This window comes from Tympanuchus pallidicinctus, unplaced genomic scaffold, assembly GCF_026119805.1.
Source record: "Tympanuchus pallidicinctus isolate F22 unplaced genomic scaffold, pur_lepc_1.0 scaffold28, whole genome shotgun sequence".
Classification (NCBI taxonomy): Eukaryota; Metazoa; Chordata; class Aves; order Galliformes; family Phasianidae; genus Tympanuchus; species Tympanuchus pallidicinctus.
In genome coordinates this window covers 2,486,230-2,511,066 of record NW_026294745.1, presented here as the reverse complement: position 1 = coordinate 2,511,066, position 24,837 = coordinate 2,486,230, and the positions used below count along the sequence as shown (strand labels likewise).

The following is a 24,837-nucleotide window of genomic DNA, read 5'->3' as shown; positions in this document are numbered from 1 at the left end:
ACAAAAAAAGTATCAATTTTGTTGTGTAAAAGACGGCTTTAATACAGACACCAACATTCATTTCAGATTGCACATGGAAATAATACAGAGAAAAAAGATGCTGCACTGTGTAGGAGAAATACACAAGCCATTTACATTTGAAACAAGAGCGACTCACTTCTCACTCATGGTCAGCATCACAAAGTCTGTCACTGCCCGATACACTCGGTCCACTCGGAAACACCGCAGGAGGAGGAGTTTCTGAAAGTTTGTGAGGCTGTCTTGGTAGTGCATGGGGAATGGCATCTGCTCCAGGGCATCTGTATCATACCACTGGCAAGAAAAGGTGGCAGACAATGCAGATCGATCAAGTGGATCTATCAATGAAATTACTAGGAAAAGCAAAAACAATTCGGCACAAGAGAAACAAAGAAGAAACTCAATTCACTGTCAAGAAATTTAAAAAGTTTCAGCTTTCTGAGTACAAAGCATTGGTTGGAAGGTTCAGCCTCTACTGCCACACCACCACTGTCCACCTCGGTGTTGTGGGAGGAGGCACTGCTGTCAGAGCAGCCCTCGTGTGATGTAGCAGTACAATAACGACAGCGAAACACTGACTGTTGAAATCAACAGCAAAAATTCCACTGACTCGAACAGGGCAAAGAACTCATCAAGGCATATGACTGGAAAATAAAACACGTACAGTACAGCACAGAAGATTTGGGGGGGTGGTTATTTCATAACAAGAACCTTAATTCTTCTGCAAATAAGCCAATCACTCAGTTCAAGAAGAAAAGCAACGCCTTGACAGAAAGCACCAGTGGTGACATGCCTCCTACAGAGTTCTATGGCACACTGCATCATACTTGAACATTTAATACCAGAAGAAAAACAAGGAAAGAGAATAGCATTGCAGAAAAGCACGTACATTTTTCCATACATCTGGATTGTTTTCCACATCATCTGGAAGAGATTCAAATTGCTCAGGAAATAGTTCAGACAAGCGAATTAGATCTTCCCAGCCTTGATCTGGAAGCCAAGCATACGGTTTCTTTCGTGCACTCTTCTCCAGGGACATATTGCCTAGTCACAATGAGAAACTGAAGTGAATGTCCATGTCATAAATTCTCTGGTACATGACCACACATACAGTCCCACCACACAGAGAAACCGTTTGGAAATTTGTTTCTGGAAGCACTGTGAGATTAAACTGGTCTGCTGAAGTAAACATAGCATTTTACAAGTGCTTGCAAAAGCCAACGTTGTATCTTTGCACGCATTTCTACTTATAAGTAGTTAGAAAATAACTAGAGATTACTTTCTCAGGCAACATTCTCATTATCTGTAGCTAACACAAGATTTGTCAGCATTTATAGTGAAAAGAGATTCACCTCTTCGCTGTTTAACAAAGTGAAAAAATACCAATAGCAAAATCCACAACTCATGTAAAACAACATATTTCAGCTGACTTCATGTGCTAGCATTTATCACGAATCATCTTCAGTCAAAATCTATCTTGGAAGGATCTTCTAGCTATCACCACATATATATTTCTATACAAATATATTCACATTACCTTTTAAAAAGAAGTCAAGTTCTTCATGGGGAACTCTGCCATCAGCTTGCTCTATCTTCACAGTCATATTAAAGGAGAACAATAACTTGTGCTTCTCAAACAAGCCTATGTAAAAAGGACAACATTTTCAAAAATCTGCTCCAGCCCCACGTGTTTTAAATCTACATCCTGCACCTGGTCACCCCACGAAGATCAAGGTGACTGAAGACAGGGGTTTGGATCAGGCTTACAGAACTACAGACTGAGTACAAGTTTGTCAAAATGGCATCTGTGAGAAACACCCAGGAACGTAAGATCCGTATCTGCAATTAGCTGTTTGCAATTGGATTAAGAAAGGTTTTCTTTAATTCAGTTGTAATATGCATACTTCAGATAGAAGGGAGTGATTGTAAGCCAGGAACTATGCTGAAAACTCAGCATCAGTGAATTTGTTATTGTTTGATAATTTGCCTCTCTACTGCAAACCAGCTGAAAGCTGGTGAACAGCAGAGCATCAGCTTGTCATTAAACTGCACTCACCTGTCATTAAACTGCACTCACCTGTCATTAAACTGCACTCACCTGTGCAGCCATAGTTATAGGTGTTGAAAGTCAACGTGTCCACGATGTTTTTTAACCTCTTGGGAAGAATAGGACTGGGCATGGATTTCCGAAGAGAGAGTCCAAAAACCTCTAAGAAGGAGACCAGGGAGTACTGGTACATGATGTTGACCACTGCCATTTCAGACAAAACGGAGAACAAAATGGCCCCCCTCCTGGCAGCTGGTCTGTAGCCGTCTCGAAGCTGATCAATATCCGCCGCCGTTGTCGCAGCCAGATGAAGTTTCTCGATCACCTGCCAGTCATTGATTTTATACAGGTCTAATTAATGCACTGACATATTAATATACAAATATAATCAGTGTACTAAGCTATTTTGAAGCAACAGTGATGAACATATAGGATGTAAAAATACTGCAATTAACAGCGTGTGTTACAAGCACACAAACACGAGGAGGCAAGATACTGAAGACGAGTAATGTTCACATATTAGCCTCCTTTTAAGAAGACCGTATTTGTGTAAAAATGCAAGTCACTCATCTTTAAATGCTTTAAATACATTAAATTTCTCTTAGGACTCTGTACAAAGATAAGGCTCTATAGCTTGTGGAGAAGAAAAGACACTGCTGAGTGCTGAAGCACAGTCCCCGTTCAATTGGAGACACCTGAATTAAGTCAAAAGAGTTGTGCAGCAGGGGAAAAAGTCAAAAGAAAAGTCAAAAGAATTCAAGCTACGGTAAGGGAGATTCAGGCTGGACATGAGGAAGTATTACTTTTCAGAAAGGGTGGTCAGGCACTGGAATGGATGCCAAGGGAGGTGGTGGAATCACCGACCCTGGGGGTGTTCAAGGAAAGGCTGGATGTTGTGTTGAGGGACATGGTTTAGTAGGAGCTATTGGGAATAGGTGAACGGTTGGACTGGGTGATCTTTTAGGTCTTTTCCAACCTTGGTGATTCTATGATTCTATGATTCTATGCCCTCCCACTGCCTGCCTCTCACTGTTGACTATATAGGGAATCTGGGCGAGAAAACCTAAAGAAGGACAAATTTCAAAAATCACAGGTTAGAATAAATGAGTCCCACTCCGTGTATTTATGGAAATTAAGGGCAGAGATTAGCACAGGATCATAGAAACAGTATGGGAAAGACCCTCTGGAGTTATTTACTTCAACTTTTTGTCCAAAACAGGACTACTGCCACCACTAGGTCATGTCATCTGTGGCTTTGCCCAGCTAAGGCCTGTAAGCCTCCAAGGACAGATACCTTACACCTTCCCTGAGCAACAAATAACTTGAAATTCCATTTCAGATCCAATATGATACAAGACAAAGATTGTTTCAGAGCTGAAAGAAATACATCACCTACTCTTTGTTTTAAAACTGTGAACAACTACTACTTTGGTCCTAATAATGACTTTCCTGAAAATTGGACTATGTTCTCTGATGCAAAACAAATAGTGCTCAAAACTGAAAGATACAACACATTCATTCTGGAAGCTAAGAACTAGGTTGAAAGGAATGAAGAGTTCTCACGAGAGAAAATGAAACACAATGAGAAAAAAAGAAGAGATTCCATAAGTACATATCCTACAAAAACAAAAAAATTGAAACTAACAACCAGCTGGTACCTCAGTAGCTTTGGATTTTGTCTCCTCCATGGTTTGCACCAAGTCTATGTTGTCCAACATGTTTCCTGTGGAAGATGTCAGTTCCCGAAGGAGAGAGTCTTCCAGATCTTTCAGCAAGTTCTTATTGTCACTCGTCTCCTGGATGAGTTGTTCTCTCTGTTCTTCCAATTCCCTTCTTTCAAAACCCGTAATAACACTGAGCAATTGATCCTCGAGGCCCTTCAGCGTAACTAGAGATAAAACACAGAACACAGCCTTTCTTAAAAGAACAAGGATAGCTTTTTAAGACAACTCATTTCACCTTGATCATCTCATAAAACCACAGCAAGGCAACGAAGCGGCTTGGATAATAACTGTATATGAATTGTACCAATGCATCCCAGCCTGACAGGTATAAGACTAGATCTTCGCTTGTGTTTCAGATTAAGAGAGAGAAGTGAGAAGAATTTTATATTAAATCAGATGATAAGTATTAGGGAGACTCTTAAATGTTAAAGTTTGTTTTTTCAGATAACCATCCAGGCCCCAAACAGCATAATGACTATTTTGTTAATGGACACACACTGCTTACCTGTATAATTGATAACCATAGCTTTCCCAAATACAGCAGGAGAATACTTTGGGTTTGCTAATTTGGTGTTCAGGTACAACCTAAAATTACTGTCATAGTCAACCTCTTTGTCACCCAGCACAATGAATCTTCGCCCCTGTGCAACTTTGATATTCTTCTCTAAGACATTGTCTATCACAGGATCAATGTATTCATCAACACCATGCAGCAAGAAAGGACTTCCATACTTTATGGCAAGTTCTAGTTGTTTAAGGAAATCTGGGTCATTGAAGGAAGCCATCTGCAAGAGAATAATGGAAAGATATGAAAACAGAACTTCCGACTATGCTTCTGACTGTGACATTGTCCTACATGAAATTCCATCCTGGAGCTGAGAAAAACACAAGCAACACAGCCTTTTGGTTACACTACTTTGCTTGTACTGAGGCTGGCCAACATCCCAAAAAACCATCAGTCCCCAAAAGGTGAAATCATTGTTTATCTTTACCCTCAGGTTATTTTTTTCTTCTTTCTTCTTAATCCAATTTAAAGCCTGTTGTTGTGGGTCAATACAGAGTGGGAAACGGCTTGCATATGTTGTCAGAATGCCATTCTGGATGGAGAGCTCATCCGGAGGCAATCCTTGGGAAACCCACCTAGGAAGCAAAGACCAAACTGGAACAAAAACTTGATGGGAGAGCAGATAACTTCAGTAGTCCTTAAAACCATGCAATCCTTTGTGCATACTATTAGAAACACAAGGCAAACATACAGCGTATGTGATTGCAAGAGCAGTGCCAAAACTCAGACTGACTCATTGAGACATTTTAACTACACTACTCAAAACTCAGACTGCTGCATTTGCATTTGAGGACTCACACAGCAGCTGAAATTTGGGTTACTTGGTTATAGGTTTAATTGCAAATTTACTGAAGTGAATGAAAAGACTGCTGTTAAACCTTGGGTGGAATACATACTATAGATAATTAATAAAAAGGTATGCATATAGGTCCAGTGAATGCCCTTGTATTATAAAGAGCAATGGTTTGTTATAACAAATAGCCTCTGTCTACCAGGAAAATCACTGTCTCCTTGCCACCTTTGTGGCATGAAGTAAAATGGTCTTTCCACCTACACTTCAATGCACAATGCCAATTCTGTGCTACAGATTCAGACTCCCACTTCATGATTTCACATACAGTAGTCACTAACTTCTTGACTGGACATACCTGCTAACCTCCACCTCATTAGTCAGGAGGCTTTCTAACCTAAAAGGCTGGCTGACAGGAATCTCTCGTGAAAGAATGTCTTCTTGCCACACTTGATAAATCATCTCATTACGAAAGTCCCAGCTGAATGCTCCTTCATAGCTCAGAAAGGCAGCGCAGAGCAGACAATCTCCAAGCAACTTCACCTTTCGCATTTTGAGGTCCTCTAGTTCCTTTGCCCACCTGACAGAAAAATAAGGGGATCCTGGGTGAATCTGTAACAGGGGGTGGGGATTCTTTTCCAACTGCTGCTACTTTGTCTACTGATTGAGAGAGACAACCACAACATTTACTGTCAGTCGTTGTGATGACACTGAGTAGGATTGAACCATCTTCCTTTTAACCTTAGTAAACCTTTTTGTCCTGCATTAAAAATCATTATTACTACTTTTCAAGATCTAATGAATATTATTTAGAATGCATATTAACCCCTAGCAGCAGGGAAAAAAAAATAATCAGAGAAAGACATTTCCAAAAATATCTCAGTTTGAAAGATTTTATTCCTGGCATATGATCCTCTGAAGTCAAGAACATTCTTCTTTGAATCTACGCTTACCTCTCGTTCTCAGATCTCAAGCCAAAGATGAGCTTGTCAGCAGCTTCCAGTCTTCTCTGCATAATCTCTGCTTCTTCTTGTAACTGTTGCTTTTCTTTTATTGCCTCTTGATATCTGTCCCCCAAAGCTTTAAGCTCAGCTTGAATTGTAGATAGCTCTGCGTTTATCTTTTTCAGTTCCCTCTTACTTAAGTAATAGTTCCGTTCTAGCCTTGCCACCTATATTATGAAGGAAAATATAAAGAGTATTATCAGAGAAAAGAGGGGTTTTGGAGAGAAATCTCAAGTTCTTCCTTCTGGCTATCCTGTGTATTTTAAAGCATCATGGTAATAAATGGTGTAAACCAAAATAACTGCCATCATTCCTCATCCGCCTCTCCCCATCCTAAGCATTTACCTCATGGTCTGAAACTGCAGTTACAAAGCAGATAAACTTCCTAAAGCAGAGTTCTCACCACATAAGCTATAATAAGCATGGAAGCAGTCCTGCCAACATCGGAGGTGAGCAGGACTACCATCCCAGACAAAAAAGGAGGTTTGTCTGCTTAATAACAGTGACCTTAAGACCTTAAAAATAGTCAGGCCCACCACCTAGTGAATATACTTTATCAGGAGTCAGCTGCACGTAAACAGATTTTCTGTTAGAAATTTTCCCAGTGTCCTCAGATTTCCTTTCATAACACAGCTAAGGTCCCAGTCTTTCTAAAAAATTTTAATTAAAAGGTCTGCAATCAAGTGGCATGGATGTGTAACAGAGCTCTGCTCTGTCCAAATGCCACGTGCTTTCAAGCATGTTTTCAGTAGACAGCTAAAAACTGCTTTTTTGAGCATAGACTATCAAATTCCACCTGGCCCCATTTCTCTCACCTCCTCCCAGCACTAGGATGGGAACCCATACCACAGCATGACAGCACAACAGACACAGCACATAATAACTGCACATTCCTCACCCATGCTGCAATATTTCTAAACACCTCTTCTGAAGCACTTCAGAGACTTCACGCTATGAAATCGCCAAGTGTTATTTTTCTGATGATTCATGTTTCATCCTCCTCAGAGTCTGAATTCACACACTGTACCTTCTCTCTCTTTGGCTTGACTTCTCTAACTACATCACAGTAGCTCATCACCGCTTCAACAAACTTCAGCATTCCCAGGCCAGCTCTGCTAACAAGTTCCATCTCAGTGAAGGTGGTATTAAGACTCTTCAACACAGCTAAAAGGACAAAGATATTGCAAGTGAGCCAAGTTATAGTGCAGCAATCTTTAGAGAAATAAGGCTTCCGTACAGCAATACTGAGCAGTACTGTAACAGATCATATGAATCGTTTGTCAGAATAGAAAAGATTCCGAACTTACGATGAAGGCACTGGGCTGTAACCATACATCAATACTGCTAGTGATTTCTCAAGTTCCTACTCAAAAAAAAAAAAAAAAAAAGTAGCACATTCAGTTTTCCAGCATGCCTCATGGTCATGGTTTGCTTTCTCTACAGCCGTCCATTTTGTTAAAAGTGCAAAGTTCAGCTCTTAATGGGAACACTCCAGATCACATCCTTGTGATCATCTGCAAAGCTTGACTCATCAGTTTTATATACAGCTTATCTTCTTCTCACTGTGTACAAATCACATCTCAATTGCTGCATGATGATCAAGATCATAGTGCTGCTTTCTGAATATCCAAAGGCAGAACAGCAGGCCTGCTCCACTGTCCTGCTTGCTTCTTGCCTGCTCCAAACTGAAGTGTACGAGGACCGGCTGTAACACATCTGAAAAATCCAATTCCCCAAAAGAGCGACATCGGCAGCAGCACAGACAGTGCTGTCCCGTGGCACAAGGGAAATCTCACCCTCCGGCACAGCCCTGGCAGCGCTGCCATGCACACGGCCGGGAGCATCGCCATGCACACAGCTTGCAATGTGAACCAGGGCTGCCTTCATTCCAGCTACAGCTGATGGAATCACAGCACATAGAAACGCAGCGCCCTCAGAGCTGGAAGCGCCGCCCCACAGCTTGGTGCCAAACCTGCACTGTCGGTGTCACTGACAGATATTTAAGACTAAGCTCCAAAAATGGAGATGCCGGGGATTGAACCCGGGGCCTCATACATGCAAAGCATGCGCTCTACCACTGAGCTACATCCCCGTTGATGATCCATGCTGGTCAATACTTTACCTCGAACAGATTTCACTTGGCTGTAAGTAATGCCATCAAAATCTAATTCCATCAGGGATCGCAGGAAATTGGCTTCTGACATCATTCCTTTGGCTGTCTTCCAGCTTAATTCTTTGTACCCCCTCATTATAAGAACACATTCCAAAACAGCTTGCACCTGTTTAGGGGGTTTTGCAAAGGATCTAGGAAACAAGTGAAGAAGACAATGGAGGAAACAAAACACAATGCTAGATCTGTGCTTCCCATCAAGACTGCTAATGAAACATAACAACAGCTATTAAATAAGACATTTTAAACAAAATGAAAAATATAATCCAGCCAAAACAAGAAATAATTAGCTAGATGAGAGCTCAAAACTGGTTGTTGCATTCAAACAATTTGATCAGTAAGAGACTAAGGAATTTCAGCAGTGAAAGGCCTAAAACAATGATCCATATTTCTCCCTCGGGCAATCAAGCAGCTGTTCACTGGGAGGCATAGAACCAAAAGAATCCAGAGATCTACCAGAGAAAAGAAACCAGACAAGTGTGACAGGGAATGAAAAGCTCTTACTATTTTGGGGAGAGCCAAGGACTGCATGCAATTTCACACCTGTCCCCAAATACAAAATGTATTATAAAAACAGTAATAGAAGCAATTCAGCAGAAAAGAACATTTTCATGCTATCAAAGCAGCACCGAAAATAGAAAGAACAGGCTCAAGGAGATGTTCTGGGCTAGGAATCAGTGGATTCTGTTGTGACATCTGCACCTGGGAAGCTGCTGTCCTGATCATAACCCACGCTGTGCCCATGAGGAAATAAGGCTGACTCTAAAATGGTCTCTCCATGAATTTCCAAGCATTTATGCTATTGTACATCTAAATGAACTACCTGATCTCAGTAACATCAGACTTGTCAAGCTTCTGCAGCTCCAGTTTGGCAGCTTCTAAAATAGGCATGACTTCAGCCAGAGCCGTCTCAGCAGCCTTTTTCTCCACAGCAATAATCTTATTCTGTTCCTGTATCTCTGCAGCTTTTTCTTCAGCCAGTTTTTTCTTCACTTCAGCTACAAATTGTAAAAGCAAGACACTAAGTAGATTATTCAAATTTGCTTGCAGAACATGTACTACGTGCTTTTAGCTCAAAATCAGGAATTACTACCAAGTCAGTACCCTCTTATTTCTAGCTTGCCAGTGTTTACAGGCCTCCATCCATCACCAGGATGGGAATACCATTAGCATTCCACACAAAGCATAGATAATCTCTCTTCACACTGTGCTTCCCTCTGATTTCCTTCTGAAAGCATTTCTGAAACAGAAGATCCCTTTCTTGCTAATGCCTCTTTCCCACTTTACTCCTTATACCTTACGAAGGGAAGACAAGGGCTGGAGAGCATAGTATTGAGGTACACAAAGTAAAGTAGACCAAACATATAGGAAATATGTGAATCTGGTTAGAATGCAGGACCTACTCTTCTAGAAGCATCCTACATCAGCACAGGCAGAACAAGAGGGTCATCTCTAAAAGCATCTGAAGCTCTTAAAGTAGCTTCCAACCCAACACAGACTATGTAAGCCTTGCTTAGCCTGAGGGACACTTCAGCAGTTGTAAACTACTTACCTACTTCTTTGTTTGCTGAAATCTCTTTTAACAAAGCCTCACAAGCAGCTGATTTTTCTGCTAGCACGATCTTTTGCTCTGCGAGTTTCTTGTTCAGCTCAACCAACTGCAAACTCGCATCCTTCAGTTTATCCAGGCCCCTCTCCAGCCGTTTGCATTGTACTGGAAAGGAAAAAAAGTGAGAAATATTAGTGACCCCTTGGTATTATTGCACAGCAGTAGATAATGTCACAGAAGGTAGACATGCTTATAGGTGCACTTTGCAACAGAACAACCTCAGTTATGACAGGAAAATCGCTGTGAAAGATTTTTTATTTCATAAGTCTCCCCCAGCATTAAAGTCACCCGCGTTGCCAATAAGTGGCCCTGCACCTCTACTTGCTTTCACTACTGCACTGTTGATATCTGATGCTCTTTGCATACCTCAGTACTCACAGAAGTATGATTAACAACTGCTGTTTGAGGAAGAACGTCAAACCTTGGCTTAGGCTGAACTATCATCAGATCTAATCACCCTTCCTCAAGCAGAAGAGTGTCTGGTTTGGAAATCCTGGCTCAGATTCATTCACAGAAGAATCTGGGGTAAACACTGCACTAGACAGAATCCAAACAATCACATGTGGCCAGGATGTTAGCCAACATCGAAACTGGGTATCGATAGCATCATTTTTGGATAATGTGGGTAACATTAGGGATCTACACCCATTGTCATCACATTATACTTTTTCTTTTTTCCCCTTTTGTTTCCCCTAAGTATTTAAATCACTTAATAAAAAGGAGAAAACATCCACAGTCTTACCTAAAATGAACTCATTTTTCTCCTCAAGCAATTTTGGATACGTATGGAGAAAGTCAAGGTAATTCTTTGGTGTGACATGGTTACTACGTCTTAATTTCTGCAGAAACCTCTTGCTGAAAATGCCTACGGATTCATGCACCATGACCATGTGCTCAACCACCATCTTGGAGCTCTCTGCTGGAATGCGTGTGTTACTTCCTAAAATTAGTCAGAATTAAAATAAAATAAAACAAATATATGTATTATCTATCTATATATAATTTTTTATATTTTATTTATTTATTTTATAATTGGCATATTCTTAATATACTTATTTATTTTTTTAATAGTAGACCAATCACCATCTTCTTTCTCTAATGTACATTGAAGCCAGGCTTAAAAATCTGCTTCCTGGGACAAAAAGCAAGGCCAAGATAGAGCTCAGAAGAGAACAAAGGCATCCTGATAGCCAGGTAATATCATCTACAGAGTTACGGGCTTGAATCTTAGCCATTTCTTCTAAACCTTTTTGAGTAAGAAACTGGCAAACAAAAACATTTTTGTTTACTGGGATATTGCATCATCCTTGTAGATCTATGGTAGTATCCACAACAGGAAAGCAAGATAACATCTACAGTAAAGTCAAAGTAAAGAATACATTTCTTAGGCTTATCCAAGGATTAATGGGTTAAAATACTGACATCTTACTTACCAACAAAGGATTTTGCAACTGCATACAAAGCTTGGGGGGGCCAGGGTAAGAACCAGTCAATACCAGTATTGTTGACAAGACCTTAAAATAAAAGCATAGTGTTGCCTTAGTGTTGCCTGAAAAGTTTCTTTGAAAAGCTACATCTTAATTTGCCAGACAGCCCCAAGTTTAACTTTGTTTGCATCAAGAATTTTCAGGTTCGGTCTTATTTGGCTCCTACTTAGGAACAATAATTAGCACAAAGCCAGTACTTCCTTCTTGATAGTAAATAATCAGCATTGCATCTGTGTCCAGCTAGACCTGTTGCACTATTCTTTAGGCTATACCATTCCATAGGATGCACTCAAGAGCAACAACTAGATACTTTAAAGCCCACACTGGGATTCCCATCAGTACATCTCAATTTGTGAGTCTCCTCAGTCCTTTTAGGACATCTTTCAGCCACCTGTTCTGCAGTAGCATCCACCAAGCCCAGGTGGTTTTTCTCTTAGCTGTGTCCTTTTTAACCCACTGTTCTTTTAGCTTTGGATATAAAAATGTTTCTTTTACCACCATATCCTAGTTTCATAATGATTTAATATGTCACATTCTTCTGTAATCTATAGAGGAGAGGCTGCACACATAGGCAGTCTGCATACTTCCGCTTCAGTGAGGATGACTAATTGATTCCTAGCAGTTCAGCTGGAAAATGAACTGATCTGCTAAACGTTAGTCAATAATATCCACTGATACATGGCACTTAACTGGAAAACATCATGCAAATGTGTAATCATTAAACCTCCTCCACTTCGCTTTAGCTGTGGCAGTCTGCTGGAGATTTTGTCTTGCCTACAAACCTGTGTTTGACAGGGAAGGGATGAAGCAGTGTATATAATTGATACCTGGGAAATTTCTGCACCACGTTCTCAGACTGTCCCCAACTGGGGACATTCCCAGGACAATATGAAGGTTGCTTGTACATTTGTTTACAAAATATTGCCAGACGCTCTGTTTAGCTGGGTTCATACCAGCTTTAATAGCTTCGTCTCCAATCTGACTTAGTATGGTGTCTTTTTCATCATCTGCAAAAAGGGCTGGCACCATTCCTGTAACATATGGACAGAAGAATGCTACTGAGAACAACTTATAACCATATGGCTGGGGACAGAGCAAATGGGAAACTAGAGTGACAAGTATTAAACCTAATTCAGCAAAAATGATTCTGGGCAGTTCTAAATGAACCTATTAATCTCTCTATGCTTCTCCTCCTCATATGACCCATAATGGACAACATACAGGAAATACTTTAGATGATGCAAGGGGATTTAGAAGAATAATTGCTTTGGTTTTGTTTGGGCTTCAGCAACATATACAAAATGTCACAAGAACACAAAATGCTTTTACTCATGTAAGGAAAACATTCATTTGTGTCTCGAAACCACCAATCACATTTTCAGTCTCTCCATCAAATGGTCGTATTGCACAAGTTACCTAATGACTGACTTAAGCAGAACACAACAGAGAGAACCATACCAAGAAAAGGGATAAAAAATCAGATTCTGTATGAACTTCTATAGAGAGGATGGTCATACAGAGCTGCTAATCTTCGCCAGCTGCATACAATAAAAGACAGTAAACTATAGCTTAAGATTTATATACAAGCAGCTGTTGCTGCTCAGGTGAATGCTATTTAAAAGCAAATGAGAGAAAAGCGAGCTTGTGATTAAACACAACTGAAGTTGTACTCTGGTCTTGGAAAAAGCATGAGGTTCCTGCAAAACTATGATCAGTGTGCACTTTTAGGCTCCCCAGATGCATATAAATGACAATACAATGTCAAAAAGCCATCAGTAAGGCCAAGATAATTTCAGGTAGTATTGAAAGGTGTAACTAACTACAGCAGCAGAGAATATAGGGTGAAATAGTAAAAGCTGGACCAAGGGTGCATTTGAGTCACAAGCAAATACTATACTGGCAGTAATTCAGGCTGTGTGTGTCACCTGAAGTTAACATGTTATTGATGAGCTCCAAGAAACTCTCATCTGCTACATGGCCATCTGTAAACAAGAAGACTATTGACTTGTTCTCAATACCAAGCTTCTGGTACAGGCTTTTCAGGTCTTCTCGGAAGTTATTTTCTCTATATCCCCGAGTCAAGATGATTTCAAATACCTAGGGATGCAAACAAATATTAAGAAGAGACAGATGAACCCAAGACATAATGGTAACTTTGAAACTCAATTTGAACTAGATTGGATGAAAGGTTTTGGTTTGGCCTCCATCCATCAGTAAATTTATGCACTGCACTCTTTCCAAACAATTACATTTGTACAAACCTACAGGATTGCAATTTTAAAATTTGACTGCCCTTTGTATTCACCCTCCCTTTTCATTCTTCCCCTCCAAATCAACAGTTTCCTTAAGAAACTCTTGAAGGAGGAACATTTCCTATCTAAAATATTACAATATCAATCACATTAGGGTTCCTTGAGAAGCACCAGAGTGATGCTGTAGTACAGATAAGCAACAAAAGCAATAATTAGGTACTATTAGATTTGACCCTAAAACCCATCCTTGTTTTCTGTCCCCAAGTGCCAAAATCTAGATTCAAGCAACAAGAACGTCCTGCCCAGATCACCCACAGCCTCCTAGCAAACTGTTTTCTTCTCTTCACATGGAAGAGATGCCAGCCTAATCTTATCTTGACTGCCTTTCCCCTCCTCCTCTCATCCCCATCCAATTTAATCCTCATCCCACTGTTGCTTTCCTTGTCTTCATTCACTGCAAAGATGCACAGACACTAACCTCACATCCAGCTGTAAAGGCAGCCAATCTTGTAAGAGACTGCTTTCCTGAGCCTCCAACTCCTATGAGTAGGGCATGGCCACGATCCATCCGTATGATGCGATATACGTGGATTAAATGTTCCAAAGCATCATCAAAAAGAACTAGATTCATTTTAACATTAGCCTCATTATATTCCTCCAAAATCTCCTGCAGAGAAAGGTGGTCAGAACGTTACTAGGAGACCAAGAAAACAATAACATTAATAAAATAACAACCCATTTAGCCGCGTTATTGCTAGTAAAGATCATCAAGGAAAATAAATAATTAGAAAGCACTGCCATAGCTGACCCTCAATTTTCATAATTCCAGATGCCAAATGAGAGTCTTCTGTGCACACTGTTGTATGTGTGCACATACAAACTGATTTCACCTTGTTTGGTGCAATTTCCTGCCCATTCCTCATGCAAAGACACAAAAATCACACACGGTTCCAAACTGAAGCACACTACCTGAAAGAGATTTTTTGCCACATCATAGGCTTGTATATCTTCATAAATACGAGGCTCTCCCTCATTCAGTGCCATCCTGAAATCCCCAAAAAGAATAGGATCCCTCATAGCCTGCTCCAATTCATCTCTGAAATTCTCTTCAATCAGGTTTTTGATATGTCCTTGTACCTTTGTGTGTAAGAAATAAGTTAGGCAACAGAACAAAGCAGGTATTTTTGAGTCCAGGGATACTTAAAAGAGTGATATTAATAATGCACATTCTTGCTAAAATATTGACTTATTTCCAAGAGTGAAAGCTAGTGAGGTTACCAGAAGAACCAGACCACAATGTCCTTTATGTTCTATGATACAAAATGGCCTAATAGGAAGTTCAGGAACCATTCAAGTCAACAGACTGCAGAAATTTAAGATAGAAAGCAATACACCTTATTAAAAAAAAAAAATCTGTTCCTTCAACAGATCTGCTCACTTAGTCTGCCATGGTTACTTTATTTTAGAGAGCTCCACAGATTACATTTTAAGATAATGTAGTAACAACACAGCAGTTAGACAAGTCTGCAGTATGACTGCAAGACCTGAATGCAATAGTTGATAACACTGCTGTGGCAAATTAGTTGCCACTGTAATATTCAGTAACTAATGAAAGTTGAAAGAAACTACTCACCAAAGCTTTATCTGCTTCATTAATCAGCCTGTCATGGAAAACCCTCAGGCACTCATTTCTCCAAACTCTCACCATCTGGGTGACCGTTTGAAACCTGCATTAATATCAAAATATCAGAGTGACCCAAGCAAACTGATTTGATCAAAAGTCTGGACTGATTTTTTCTAAAACTCTTCTACTGTTGGTTTTTGGGTTTTGTTTTTTTTTTCCCTCTTCATAAAGATAAAAAAAATTGCATCACTACCTTCAGGTATCTTATTTAAGGAAAATTAATGCAATAGCATTTGTCATCAAAAGTAGTATTGCAATTAAGGATGTTCCCGCACATCTTCTCACTCTGGTGAAGGTTTAATGAAAAGCAATGAGATGTGATTGATTTCATGCACCAAGCTTCCTCATTTTACCCCAGTTTCATCCAAACAAACAGGTAAAGGACTACTGAAGACAATTTTTATATTCTTACCTCTCTGGGGTTGTAAGAATAAGTCCATTATAGACCCTGGAAAGGTCCCGCAGGTTAAAAATGTAATGGAATTTGGAAGGAGTAGGGGGTAGGTCACACACAATCCTTTTATAAAGCTCCAAGGTGCATACTGTTATGGTCTCAGAGATAGCTGATATAGACTCATTAAACGTCTGCAAACATGAGAGCAAATAGAGATGTTTTCATGCAACTGCCCATAGAAAATTGAATACTATCAAATATTCTGCTTTCCAGCTTTTCAAATAACTTAGAGCAAACATTTTTAGAAATTTGTATTCCTGTGCAGCATTCCTGCACATATACAGAAATTAAATGTTTTTGGGTACGGTGCATCTTCACTGAAAATAACATCACACTCAATTACTGGAATTTCTACAGTGTTTTCTCAAGAGAAAAAATAAATTGGTCTAAAACTACTACTTCTCTAAATGAGAAGGAAACTTGATAACAAATGTTTTTAGATCCTGTGACAACACAAAAATGAGTGCATATTTCAAAATAAACCCGTTAAGCAATCCTTCAACAAGAGTGAAATTACCGCAGTGTGGCCTTTCAGGATGGAGGCGTAGATCAAATTCAGTGATTGCTCAGAAGGAAAAGGTATGTTAAAAACACTGAAGAGTGAGATGAATCGAGGGTCGACTTCATTTCGACCTCCTCCAGCTTTCCCCATGGCAGCGACAAAACCCAGATCTCGGAGCATTTTACAGTTCATCTCCTTACTGCGGTCATACAAGAAACCTTTTTCTAGCAGCAGCTTCAACAAGGCAATGGGCTGCTGTGTGCCATACTCATCAACCTTTGTAACACAAAAAGCAGCAAGATATTTAGAGCACAGTATATCAACATGCCAAATACTGCTATAAACATGAAAATATTGTGCTCCCTACTTGGGACAGCGTTACACAGACTACATGACACTTGTTAGAGCTCTGGCACTGACTGTGAACATTCATTCTGATGTCTCATACAATAAAAGTGCCTCTTCTCCACGATAAACTAAAAATGCACATCCTTTCCTGCTCCCATTCTAAAGAGAAAGGGAGGTTTCTACAAGAAACATCCTGCAAACAATATTAGGCCACAGGCAAATGATTTTAATGCCATTTACAGTTGGATTTAATGATCTTGAAGGTCTTTTCCAAGCAATTCTATGATTCTATAAGATGTGATTCGAAAGGAAATATTTCTTATCTAGAGGTCAAATACTGCAATAGACAGAAATACTCCATACTGCAGACAAGTCCCACAGTTCTGAAGTTCCCAAACTAAAAAGCAGTTATGTACTTCCACGAATCCCCTTGACTTGTGATATAAGACCTAGTCCTTTCACACAGTTGAATCTGTATATGAAGGCATGACATCAGTGCCACCATAAATGTTTCCAAAATACCTTGCTAACCAGTGGCAGCTTACCCTTGGCATATTCATATCATCCATGAAAATAATGAGACGTTTTCCCATAGGAGGGCCATAAGTGTCTTTAGTTCGTTTCTCTACGTTTGTTTCTAGATTTCTCTGAACGTCCATTGATGTTGTACGGGAAGAGAAGTTCATCACTAGGAGAAGCTGCAAAGAGGAGGAAATTGATAAGAATGGATTTTTACCTTTTTTTGTTCCCCTCCAAACTAGAGTATTCTACAAAATATTCTTTATATTAAGTTGTCAGACATATCAAAAACACTCCTCTGGTTCAGTTACTCATTTGAATTACAGACAACAAAGAAGTAAAATTCTTCTTAAATCTTTGATAAAGTAAGAGAACAAAATATTTCTTTTCTTTAAGAATTCTCAAATCATCATTACAATTTGGGCCTGAGCTTGCAGTTAGACCTCTGAACCTACATGAGGCCTCAAAGTCAATACTGCTACTCACAGGCTCAGGCTTCAGATCAGAAATTTAACACAGGGTCACAAAATGAAAATGCAGCTTTATAAACAAGGCAAAATGCCTCATACGTACATTAAGGTCTTCGTTCAGACTGCTTAAGAAGTTCTGCGTTGTTGCTGTTTTAGAAGTACCTGATTCACCTACAAGAACAACTGGGTGTTTTATTTTTACCATTTGTTCTAGCAACCAAGTAGTGCGTGTTGTATCCACTGTAGGCACTGAAAAAGATCATGAATAGAACAGCAGGTTAAAATTGAAGGCAGTGCAGCCCAGGCAATTTATATTTATAGAACACAGCTGGATCAGATTCACAATTAACATGCAGTTGCACAAAGACGTAACCTGAAATATCGACTTACTAACAATGCTGAAGAAAAACTTTAATTGCTTAACCACAGCTACTCAATTTTTATCACTGGGCTCTTTTTTCCTATTGACATGTAAGAAAATTAGTTCTCCACACAGCAGCACCACAGACTGGTGAAATTCCATGTAATCCCTATTCCAAGGACATAATCAGGATATATTTGGATCAGGACTTATTTTTCCCTGAAACATACAGAGATGAATTTTGTTCTATGTGAATAGCCTGCCATCAGGAACAGTATTATAGACCACATCATTACCTATTGTGTCAGTGAAATTAATCTATGCTTGCTGAATCTTACTATAAAATAACCTGCACCAATTTACTCTTAACTATGAAAAGCGCTTGTCATCATTATATAGCATTTCAAGTAACAACCAATAATGGCCTTAAAAATGAATTTTTTATCTACTGAGCACTTGAACCGGTGATGTGAGATTTTTTCAGTTTCTGGCCAAGTACACACACACAAAAAAAAAAAAAATCAATCTTCTGCTCTTCTGACTCTTTCAAAATGCTGTAGGCACTGAAAAAAGTTCTTCCTCATTTCATTATTACACAGTGCTGTAAATATCAACTCTATTCCTGCTAATCTACTCTAACAAGAACATTAAATAAATTGGTTTCTGTCATCACAAGAAACTGAAAAAGAGTGGATGCCCTTCAGCACACAGTGAGGACACTTACGTTAAGTACACTCACATATTATAAAGTAAAAGCACACTGCCACTTTTTTTTATCTTACACTCACCTAGGATGTCAAGAAACTTCTTTTGAGGATTATGAATATATTCAGGAACAAGTTGCATCCAAGGTACCCACTTCTTTTGAAATCCATCAAAATGAAAGTCATACAAAGTTGGCAGCTGACCTGAAAACCATTAAACAGCTGAAAAGTTCCTAGGACACGTCAACATTTCCTAAGACTGAAATGAAAGTAAAGGATGTGATTCTGGGTCAAGTAGAGCAACACTGTTCCACTTGTCATTTAACCTAGAAAAACACCTAACAAAATTCTCCTAGTCCAGTATTTGAGTCATATTATCAATTAATAAGCACTTTTCCAATGGTTTTCATTTCCCTTTTTGTTTTTCCTTTCACTTTTTACATTTTCTGGCTGGCACAGTTCTGTGAAGGTAAGCCAGTAACTAAGAGTCAGCCAGCAATAGTATCTCTACACATTTTCAGTGACAGTCCTTCGGAGAACATCAAACATTTTCATGGCAGATAGCTGTAAGGAACAACAATGTTCTCACTTCAAGGAAACCAAGACTTTTCCAACATAATCAACGTGATTTGGAGTATGTTACAATAAAATCCTACCTGGCAGCTCCCCTGGCTTAGCCAGGATGTTCTCATCATGAACAGTTGACATACAAGAAATATGTTTAATGTATTTATCAAATTTAACTCTTCCAGCATCAAGAAGAGAAGCACCTAAAGAAAAATATAAAGCTTCCAAGAAAAAGCACTCTAGAACATCAGGATCATCAGGTTTTTCTACAAGAAGAGCTTCCAGCATCACAGTCAGCTGAACCACCTGTTGTAAAAAAGGTCAAAAGTGTAAACAGAATCACTATTTAGATAGGTAAAAACTCTTACTATGTTTTCAGCTGTTTGAGTGTTTGCTGATCTTTGGTCCTTACAGATGTATCTACTGATACAAGAATTAATCATAGCAGGATAGCACTGGTAAGGAACTGACTGTTTCTATTGTTTCTTGGTAGCAAACTGAGATTTCACTGTGAACTCTACTCTTGTGATTTCCTTGGGAGATTTATGCCTTCATTAGTCAGCTCCACTTCTAAGATAAACTCTTTCAACCTTTATTTTCTATTCCTCACCATGTTTAAATCTGTTTGAGGAACAATGGTCTTCAGCCTTTCTTCTTGTTTGCCATCCACAACTCCCTCTGTAATCATATCAATAAGGCAGGGCACGTATTTTTCAAAGAGACGATTCAATTCAATTCTCTCTTGCTGAGGGAAAAAAAGGGACAATAATTAAATACACAGAAAAGTGGAAGGGTGACTGTGAAAGCAGTTTCCCATCAACACCTGGCTGACCAAGTATAATTGCTTTTACAGGAGTGACAGAATACAGGCAAATTAAGAAATTTAACAGTTATACGGACTGTTTTTTTGGCAGCTGAGGATCTGCATTCATCAGGTGACAGTAACTAAGTTTTCTTACTTCAGAACTTAATGACAGATGAACCATAAACCAATTCAGAAGATGAGACTGACTTTACAAAGATGTTCTGTGTTTTTTTTCCCTCTTCTTTCTACAGTTCAGTATTTAATAAAAAACACTCTATGACCAAATGCAGAAATTCCCACCTCATTTTCTCTTCCTTGCATCCACTTCTGCCAGTAAGGCTTGTATTTCAGATTTTTAGGATCCACGAAGACCATTCCACAGCGGGATACTGTGGCAGGAGATGCATACTGTAAGTCACCAACCTGTAAAATAATCATACCACATAATCATGCCTTCAAAGAATAGACAGAGTAACCACTTTTACAGGCTGTGTAGATCTAGCCTCATCTAACCCCTCCCACGTACAGCCATCTCCTACCTCAAACAACAGTGCGCAGTGCGACTGGAGTCTAATCCTCTCCCCGTTTGCCAGGGTCAATAACTTATTGTCATCCATGACAGAATTCATGTTTTCAACCCATAGAGCATCTACATCTCCATCAAACAGAATGTACCTGTGGACACAGGAGCCAAGGGATATATAATCTCTGACTTCAGTCACATATTTCAGAACTCAGACATTCCATCAAAGGCATCAATGTCAGCTCAGGTGTTTTGAAGTCTCCCCTGCATTTTTGATAACTGCATAGTTTCTATTCATCTCACTGAGGCACACAACTCACAAGAAATAGAAAGATACCCTTAGACACTTTGCATTCACTTATCATTTGTTTCTGAACTAGCATAGTATCAAATATTTTGTATTATATTAAAAAAATAAAAGTTGACATAAAATTCAGTACCTAAAATTATCACAGTAATTTCTAGCTGTCTACCTTCGTTCTTTCTTGTCAGTAGGCCTGTTGATATCCCGAAAAATGTTCGACAGGACTCCATCTGTCCAGTCTCGTGTGGTAGGGTCAAGGATCCCATATAGTTCAATCACAGACATAGCTTTAGGATTCAGTGTGTAAAGCTTTGTCAATAATCCCAGCCTAGAAATACAAAAGGAAAGCAATATTATTTATGTATACATTTATATTATGAGAATACCACCTCATGATAACCCAAGCATACGTTATGGCTAGCAATTAATGATTTTGATATGACTACACAAGTCATTTTACAGCCACCTTTCCATGTATCAAATTGTACACTTACTTGTTCTGGGCTTGGCACAAAGCATTAATGACAACCGATTTGCCACCTCCAGTCGGCCCAACCACCATTGTAGTGTGTCTAGTTATCATTGTCTCATACATCTGAACAACTTTATCCACCTGAAAAAATACATATTAATTCAACAGACTGCTATCCATAGGTCTATGGACAAGATCAGCAGCTGGTCTATACCTACTAAGCTTTCCTGGAGCCATTCTGGAGTGCAGCAATGCATATCCAGCCTCATGTTTACAACAAAAACTCAGGCAATTAACATTTTTTATACCTGAACTGGTAAAACAACATAACCTCCTTCTTCCAGCACTTGTTCTACAGCATCATTAAAGTCAGGGTAGCGGACTCGAGGGCAGTCCAGGCCAGGAAACAGGTCAGAGATTAGGCCAAGGAAGAGAGGTACGTCTTCAAACACAAATTTAGGAAGATTCATATCTCGTAGAGCTCTCATCAGTACAACCTCCTAGACAAAGCACAGCAGAATCACTCTCTACCAAACAGGTAACCAATTACCTAATACGTAGTAATTTCAAACATCACCAAAAACCATTGCACAATTACTTTAGTACAGCTTTGAGAATGCTTTCTTGGCTTCAGCTACTAGTGGAAAAGAGGCCATCTTGAAAGGATTAAGTTGACCAATAGTTAAGAATGCTGCCTTTTTCAACTATATTAACAAAATGCTGTGTGGCTAGAGTGATCATACTACAATTTCCCTGATTTGATGCTAAAATAAACAATTGTTTTATAAATGTTCCCAAATTCTGCAGTTATTGCAGCATCAAAAAGCTTTTGTTTGTAAGTACGATGCACCACTTGAGCTACCAAATGAACAACAATATGAATGGAGCACCCACTTTGGGTATTATCTTCAGAAAGTAGTTTTCACTATTTATCCGGGATAAATAGTGCATCCTGGACTTAATATCAAGACTGCACATGAAGTAAAACACCTCATTTTTTATAGGTTTCCCTACCAAGTTCTGATGCTACCTTGCTGGTAGAGGGCATCATGAAGCTCTGTAAGAACACAGTAAAATAATAAGACAAAGAACACCAATGCTTCCATTTCAAATGCAGACAAACTACAGCGAATGTGTAAACACATACTATTCCCAATGAAAAGTATGAGCTGCAAAGGGTAAATAAGTAGCAAGCCTACCTCACTGAGGTCTGGTGATCCCCTTTTCAATTCCCCAGCCATCACCAACACTGACTTAAGGGCCCGCAGCCCAAAATCATAATGATGTTGTTTAGAAAGTTGTTCTTTTGCCAGCTTGTACAGCACTGTCATCTTTTTGGCAAGGACCTGTTTGAGAGTTAAATAATCACAGATGTGAAGTTACAACAAAACACAGAGCACGCATACAAGGGTATGGAGAGCAATACAGTTTTCTTACCTTTGCCGTAAGGAATCCTTCAGAAAAGAGCATGATTTCGCAGATTTGCTGAAGATCTGGTACAATAACAACCACAGGCCTGAACAAAGCTTTTACAGACTCAGGGAGCTCAGTCCGGCCAGCATAACCAGGATTCATTGTAATAAAAATGCCCATTCGGCTATCAAGGTTTATTTCTTGTCCTTCAAACTAAAAGCACATGAAAACTTTAGAACAATGTGTGTTTGTAACTGAAACATTACCATTTGCTGAAAGAGAAAACCAGCGATACTGGGACACCCACTTGGGACAAAGTGTTAAAAATGCAGCTTTAGATATGAATGTAGGTACATTTAATTACTATTTTCTATTTAGCTTACTTTTCTCCTACCTCACAAGGGGAGAATCTAGCAAAGGATTAGAAAATAAGCAAAGCTTAAATATCTTTGAATCTGAGAGTACATATTCTGGAGTCCGAAACACCCAGCACAAAGCAATTACCACAGAAATAGCCCTTCAATCTCCCAGTTGGGCCCAGTCCTGGATCTTCGCCTCTAGCACAAGATCAGCCTTCACAATTACTCTTCTTTTTCAGTGTTTACCTGAAATGTTTTCTGATGATTCATTAAAGCATTTCGAATAACTTGAATCTGAGAAGAAATGACTGAAAGCACAGAAGCATCGATACGATTGAATTCATCAAAGCATCCCCATGCTCCACACTGGGCAAGACCAGAGAAGATTTTACCAACTGCCTAACAAGAAGAAGAAAAACATCTCAGCAATGAGTACGTTAAAGAATCCACCACCAGCAAACTGGAGTATGCTAAAACTCTTAATGTCTGGGTAAAAATCTCTGGATACATGCAGGAGCTAGCAATCCACCCTAGGTAACTATTTGCTAAGTGCAGATAGCCCATAATGAGCTTAGACACACTTAGCCAATGTTTCCCTGTTTGAAAGAACAGATAGAATCTTCAAATTCCCTTTAACATTTATTCAAAATAGTTATTTTTTACTCTATTTCATTGGCATGGTCACTCTAAAGGAGGCACACGTTCTGAAGTTCAAAACCTGTGCTTATTCTGTGTGCTGGAAAAGAACAGTAAATGGCTCTTTCCATAGAATGCAGATCTTAAAAACTTACTTTGAAATCCATGCCTTCTCCACAGTTTGTCACCACACACAGCAAGCCCAGTGCTTTGGCCAGATCCTTGGTTGTTTCTGTTTTCCCTGTACCTGCTGGCCCCGCTGGTGCTCCTCCCAAAAACATTGATAAAGCCTTTGAAGACAGACCAAAGAACAAAGTGTAACACAATGGAAAGTGCAGCAATAGCAGCAGAGCAGCAAGAACCTGGCTACCAGGAGTGAGGATTTGCAGAAATACAAAAGCTGTGGGCACAGAAATGAAGAAAAGAAGCTGCTTACCTTCAGGCCTTGGGTATGCAGGAATCTCCAGTGAGATCTGCACTTGAACAGACCTCATTTGAACAGACCCTAGCTTGGCCCTGACTTCCTACCAGGTGATCAATCACCGGTTCAAGCCATGACTTAGCATTTCCACTACAAAAAGGATTTTATTAAGCCGGTAGCAAATTCACAAACAAATCCATGGGTACAACAAGCCTTAAATCTCATTTCTGCATGCATTCTATTTTATCTTCAAAGCAACTAGTTTAGAAGACTATTGCAACCTACTAATTATACATTTGTGTTCACACTGTATTTCTTCTACTTTCGTTTATGTCCCAGTTGCCAACTATGCGACAGCATGGAAGCATGTTTTACAAGTGCACGTCAGCTAAAAAGAACTCCTTTAACACATACCTGTGTGAATGTGAGATAGATACGATCAGTAAGCGGGGTGATCACGAGGCGCCCGTTCAAACCCATGTACTCATAACCATATGAAAATGTCCCTGTGCACTGCCGCACACTCAGCTCATCTGGTTCTCGGTCCCAATAAAAGCGCAGCTGGCTTTCCCATTCAAATTCCTGAGCCTGCAGAATGCTACACAAGAGACGTGCACACACGAGGTGAA

At 39.5% G+C, this 24,837-nt stretch overlaps 1 protein-coding gene and 1 non-coding gene across 2 annotated transcripts in view; both read right to left on the bottom strand.

Annotated features, from left to right (window-relative positions):
- The window catches only part of DNAH10 (dynein axonemal heavy chain 10), a 54,515-nt gene that overhangs the window by 7,350 nt on the left and 22,328 nt on the right, over positions 1-24,837 (bottom strand). Inside the window, exons 32-68 of the mRNA XM_052691065.1 lie at positions 24,623-24,806; positions 23,943-24,077; positions 23,398-23,550; positions 22,817-23,005; positions 22,579-22,725; positions 21,688-21,879; positions 21,402-21,520; positions 21,077-21,235; positions 20,620-20,755; positions 20,381-20,503; positions 19,886-20,020; positions 19,365-19,581; positions 18,793-18,912; positions 17,747-17,892; positions 17,200-17,352; positions 16,322-16,582; positions 15,763-15,935; positions 15,300-15,393; positions 14,636-14,803; positions 14,145-14,333; positions 13,340-13,511; positions 12,242-12,445; positions 11,361-11,441; positions 10,670-10,867; positions 9,871-10,032; positions 9,142-9,316; positions 8,271-8,452; positions 7,176-7,312; positions 6,098-6,315; positions 5,503-5,724; positions 4,782-4,929; positions 4,295-4,574; positions 3,724-3,953; positions 2,117-2,390; positions 1,556-1,660; positions 908-1,062; positions 158-312 (exon numbers count right to left, since the gene is read on the bottom strand). Coding sequence (XP_052547025.1) covers positions 158-312; positions 908-1,062; positions 1,556-1,660; positions 2,117-2,390; positions 3,724-3,953; positions 4,295-4,574; positions 4,782-4,929; positions 5,503-5,724; positions 6,098-6,315; positions 7,176-7,312; positions 8,271-8,452; positions 9,142-9,316; positions 9,871-10,032; positions 10,670-10,867; positions 11,361-11,441; positions 12,242-12,445; positions 13,340-13,511; positions 14,145-14,333; positions 14,636-14,803; positions 15,300-15,393; positions 15,763-15,935; positions 16,322-16,582; positions 17,200-17,352; positions 17,747-17,892; positions 18,793-18,912; positions 19,365-19,581; positions 19,886-20,020; positions 20,381-20,503; positions 20,620-20,755; positions 21,077-21,235; positions 21,402-21,520; positions 21,688-21,879; positions 22,579-22,725; positions 22,817-23,005; positions 23,398-23,550; positions 23,943-24,077; positions 24,623-24,806 — 6,291 coding nt within the window. The remainder of the gene's footprint in view (positions 1-157; positions 313-907; positions 1,063-1,555; positions 1,661-2,116; positions 2,391-3,723; positions 3,954-4,294; positions 4,575-4,781; positions 4,930-5,502; positions 5,725-6,097; positions 6,316-7,175; positions 7,313-8,270; positions 8,453-9,141; positions 9,317-9,870; positions 10,033-10,669; positions 10,868-11,360; positions 11,442-12,241; positions 12,446-13,339; positions 13,512-14,144; positions 14,334-14,635; positions 14,804-15,299; positions 15,394-15,762; positions 15,936-16,321; positions 16,583-17,199; positions 17,353-17,746; positions 17,893-18,792; positions 18,913-19,364; positions 19,582-19,885; positions 20,021-20,380; positions 20,504-20,619; positions 20,756-21,076; positions 21,236-21,401; positions 21,521-21,687; positions 21,880-22,578; positions 22,726-22,816; positions 23,006-23,397; positions 23,551-23,942; positions 24,078-24,622; positions 24,807-24,837) is intronic.
- On the bottom strand, positions 8,169-8,240 carry TRNAA-UGC (transfer RNA alanine (anticodon UGC)). Its single transcript has one exon. It is a non-coding gene; the product is annotated as a tRNA-Ala (tRNA).